Source organism: Trypanosoma cruzi, genomic scaffold (genome assembly GCF_000209065.1).
Source record: "Trypanosoma cruzi strain CL Brener 1047053517155 genomic scaffold, whole genome shotgun sequence".
In the NCBI taxonomy this organism is placed as follows: Eukaryota; Euglenozoa; class Kinetoplastea; order Trypanosomatida; family Trypanosomatidae; genus Trypanosoma; species Trypanosoma cruzi.
Window position 1 is genome coordinate 98027 of NW_001849539.1, and position 4519 is coordinate 102545.

Here is a 4519-nt window from a genome sequence, read left to right on the forward strand (position 1 = left end):
GATCCGGGTGGTTGCGTTTACACCCTTCCATAAACAGCCATCGTATGAGATGACACGACGTGCCGCAATGTGCCTGTGCCTCAAAGCTCCCAAAAAAAAAAAAAAAAGAGGGAGGGGAGACCACATTATCGCAGCCATTTCCTCTTGTTGTTGTTGTTGTTGTTTTTTTTTTTCCAAAAAAAAAAAAACTATTCTTCTGCATCTTTCCTCTCTGTGTTCCTCCCTGCGTTTGTGCAAAGTGTCGTCACCCACCTTTTTTGTTGTTGTTGTTGTCTTTTCACTGCACTCCTCCTCTTTTTTCTGTTGTTATTATTATTATTATTAATCGTGCTGATATGTGCAGGCATCGTTCTAAAAAAAAAAAATTTTTTTCCTTCGCGTGTCGTTCCCAGTCACGGGGCTCCGTTGGGTGCACGCGTCGTGGCGACCCATGGCGGCACCACCAGCCGGGGGTTGTGACGCGGCGCGGCGGTGTCCACGCCTGGTGTTCCCTCCCTTCTTTCGTCCCGCAGGCACGCCTCGAGGACGTCGATCTTTTCCCAATCCACATCGACGGGATCGTCGTCGGATGATATCGGCTCCCCATCGGCGCTCATGCGGCGACTCATCTTCCATTGACGCTCCGCCTCGTCGTCGGAGAAGTCCGGCCGCGCGTGTGGCGGCAGCTCCTCGTCGTTGACGTAACTGGCGTCGGTGCCACGTCGCATGTCACACTGCGAGACGGGGTCGTAAATGACGCTTTGCTCGCCAAGGTCGTAGCAGAGGTCCACACCGACGGTCAGTTTTCCGCCGTCGCAGAGGGCGCCAAAAACGGCGGGGAGGCACACGATGGCGTACGCGCAGCACGACACAGGGCCCATCACAGTCGTGATGACACCAACCACGGAGCCGTCGCCGAGGCAAAGACGCGTCCCGGCATCCATCACAAACGCCCCGGAGACGTTGTCTGCCACGACGGTGCTGCTGCGCGCGATGAGGCCCGTCACGGATGCCACCGTCGCCTCAGAGACACGCTCCATGGGGATCTGCAGAAGCGGCTCACCGTTCGCGTCACGCAGCGCCGCCTGCACCAATGCAGGGGGTGAACCCTCACGGTGGGCGGCAGTCATCTGCCCCTCCGACAGAACATCACTGCCCTTCCCCTCGTCCCTCTCGCGAAGGCCGTTTGTGTTCCTGTCATCATCCCCCGCATCGTCATCGGCATCATCATCATCATCAGCGGCGGCGGCATCATCGTAGCGCGGCGACGCGTCAGGCCGGTGCCGTCTGATTATCGGCTCGGAGTCCACGGAGCTCAGTGAGACGCGCTGCCGCCTCACGCCTCGCACGTCCTCCGCCAACTCGCATGAACTGCCCACCGACGATGCATCCATTCGGGGAAAACGGCAGCAGCAGCAGCAGCAAAAGAAAAAAAGAAAAAAAAAACTAAACTAAACCAAACTGTGCCACACGGCAAAATGCGCAGCAAAATACACCGTGAGAAGATAATTTTGTTTGGCTTTTGTTCATTCAAAAGGAAAAAAAAAGAAAAAAAGGGTGCAAATAATAAAAAAAAAATAATAATAATTAATTAATGAGTTAAGAGGGAGGAGGCAACAGCAGCTGCGAGCACATCACTGGCCGTGACAAGACGACATGGATGGTGTCATCCCTTCCAAAAAAGAAAGGGTGGATGGGCGGGGGAAAAAAATCAAATCAAACCAAATAAACATCAGACGCCTACAGTGCAAACATACACATAAACAAACAGAGAGGGAGAAAGTGGGCAAAGAGAAAAAAAAAAAAAAAAAAAAAAACAGCAGCCAAAACGTTTCTTATGCAGCGTCCTCATCGTCATCATCGTCGTCAAGGCCGTAGACGCCGTACCAAAGGTCCACGTAACCGCCGTAGATCCAATTGGCCATCATGCAGTACGTACTAACACACAGCGCGGTAGAAGTCACCATGACGATATCCGACCGGCTGCGGCACAAGGACCGCCCGCGACTTTTCACTGCGTCCCACACTCGCAGTCCTGGCGTGGCAGCAAACATGAACACCCACACACACACAAATAGAGAGAGAGAGAGAGAGAGAAGTACAGAAACAAATAATAACAACTTTCCGCTCTCACCCCTCACTGTAAGCCTTCCTTGTGGCCTTCGCCCAACGCCGTGTGTGTCCGTGTCCGTGTCCGTGTGTGTGTGTGTTTCTAGGGAAGAGGTGAGAATGAAAAGGACATGTAAAGAGGAAGAAGAAGAAGGAAAGAAGGAAAGAAAGAAAGAAAACGGAAGTCCACTCTTCCCTCGTTTCACTGGAGGCAAATAGACCCACCGACACACACATGCAGACACACACACACACACATTACACTACACCGCAGTGACGTACATTAAAGGATCGTTTTCACTCAGACCCCGATGGCCCCTTTCCCCACCGCCACCACCTCCTCTTCCCACTCTCACTGGACCAAACAGGCAGCAGCAAAATATTATTTATTTATTTATTATATAAAAAAATAAAAGCAAAAAAAGAAAAAAAAAAAAAAAGAAATGATAGTCCTAATAATCATTATAATAAAGAAGAAAACTATTAAAAAAAAAAAAAAAACTATAAAAAGAAAAAAAAAAAGGAAAAAAAGAAAAAATTGCCCATCCTTTTCTTTATTTTTGTTGTTGTTGTTGTTGTTTGATCGCACAAGATGGGAAAATTCCTCCTCCGCCCTTTTCATTTCCCACCCACCCACCCACCCACCCACCCCCAAAAAAAAAGGACGAGAATTGAGTCAGCCGCATGTATTTTCCCCGACAAACACACACACACACACCTATAATATATATGTATATATGTCATGTTATTCCTTCCAAGTATTTGTCCCTGGAAAATCAATAGGACACTTTTTGTTTTTGCTGTTTTTATGTTGTTGTTGTTGTGTGTTTTTGTGTGTGTAGTTTCATGTTGTTGTTTTTTGTTTTTCACCTCTTGCACATCTTTTTTTTTGTTTGTTTTTCCCCTCCTCTTCTTCTCCTCCTCCTCCTCCACTCTTGCAGGCATTCAGCACACACACAGACACAGACAGATATATACATATATATACATACATACGCACAGACACGCTCTCTCTCTCTCTCTCTCTCTCTCTCACTATTCTTATCATTCTTGGACTCGTAATATTATTCCACTTGATGGGGTTTTCTTCTTCCTCTCCTTAAATAAATGTTAATAAGAACCATATGATTATTTGACAGTTACCCATGAAAGACACAGACGCCCTCTGCGGGAACAACATAGCGGCACTCTCTACGCTGTTCCCAGAGCATCTTCCACAGTGACCTCTCATCCGTAATGTATGTGGCACCCAGTATCTCACGAATGTACTTTCTTGTCACCTGGATTGCGTTGTAGTGTGGCATTTTGCTAAAGAGGTGATGTACCACGTGGGAATCATTGATGTGATGGAGCCATGTGTTAAGGACAAAGCCGTAGTCCCTGTCCACAGCCGCCAATGCACCGCGAACAAACGTCCAGTGCTCATGTGTGTAGTGAGGAATGCGTATATCCGTGTGCTGCAGGTATGTAATGTACACAAGCCAAAAGTTCACCCAGAGGTACGGTACAATGTACCAGCAGAAAACATTTGTAAAACCAAAGCGGTAAACGCTGGAGAAAATGACAAATAACGCGCTGACAATCCCAACATTCGACAGGACAATATCGTGACGGTCTTCGCTGCGGAAAAATGGAGCGCCGGGGTCAAAGTGGCTCGCGAGTCGGCCAAATTCCTGTCCAGAGGCATTAAAAAGAAGATGTGCCGGCCAACCAAAGAGAAAAATCAGCAATAATTGAATTAATAACACCAGCGGCGCCTCCTCCACGAGCTCCACAACCGCGTTTCGTTTGTCTGGAACAAACACAAGATCCTTCGTGAGGTGATTCGTGTGTTTGTGGTGGCCGCCGTGGGTGATGCGCCAGCTGTGGTACGGCACGAGCAGCGCAGAGTGCAAAATCATGCCAACGGCGTCATTCAAACCTTTCATGGGGCTGAACGCCTGATGGCCGCATTCGTGAGCCAGGACCCAAAGCGCAGTGCCGTTAAGTCCCTGTACAAACCAAAACACCGCCCACAACACTGCCTTTAAAAGCCACGCCGCTGTCGTCATGGCTGTACCTGCCATCAATGATAACACCCCACCGTCGGCCAACGTTCTTGCTGCAGAAACTTCCATGGAAGTGGCAAGTGGCAAGGCGACGGCGTACATAATGGCGTACGTCAACGCCACCTGTGCGAGGTCGCGTAAAAGAAACATGACGCTCCGGGTAGTGTTGCGTTCAAAGTACTTTACCGGGATTTTCTCCTGAATTTCTCCAATGGTCAGTGCGGAGGAAGGCACAATGACATTGTGCTCCTTGTTGCGCCCAGACTTAAGCACCGCCTTCATGACATCCGGTGGACCCGGCGCGACAGTTAAATTGTCAACCCGCGACATAAACCCACTTCTTCCTTTTCTTTTCGTTTTTTTTTTATTTTATTTTTTTTTAA

At 48.7% G+C, this 4519-nt stretch overlaps 2 protein-coding genes across 2 annotated transcripts, besides 18 other annotated features; both read right to left on the reverse strand.

Moving 5' to 3' along the window:
* Positions 1-4519: a sequence feature (heterozygous, Esmeraldo-like haplotype).
* Positions 145-164: a microsatellite.
* On the reverse strand, positions 393-1373 carry Tc00.1047053429257.10 (hypothetical protein, conserved; the record flags this gene model as incomplete). The annotated part of the gene is made up of 1 exon (XM_798335.1): positions 393-1373. One exon carries the CDS (start codon positions 1371-1373, stop codon positions 393-395), a length of 981 nt encoding a protein of 326 aa, XP_803428.1.
* Positions 1190-1218: a microsatellite.
* Positions 1512-1566: a sequence feature (A-rich).
* Positions 1768-1796: a microsatellite.
* Positions 2056-2076: a microsatellite.
* Positions 2154-2189: a microsatellite.
* Positions 2237-2266: a microsatellite.
* Positions 2316-2346: a microsatellite.
* Positions 2465-2491: a sequence feature (AT_rich).
* Positions 2492-2532: a microsatellite.
* Positions 2574-2626: a microsatellite.
* Positions 2649-2668: a microsatellite.
* Positions 2713-2739: a microsatellite.
* Positions 2877-2989: a sequence feature (T-rich).
* Positions 3038-3094: a microsatellite.
* Positions 3096-3122: a microsatellite.
* Positions 3228-4466, reverse strand: Tc00.1047053429257.20 (fatty acid desaturase, putative; the record flags this gene model as incomplete). Its single annotated transcript, XM_798339.1, has 1 exon — positions 3228-4466. One exon carries the CDS (start codon positions 4464-4466, stop codon positions 3228-3230), a length of 1239 nt encoding a protein of 412 aa, XP_803432.1.
* Positions 4482-4517: a microsatellite.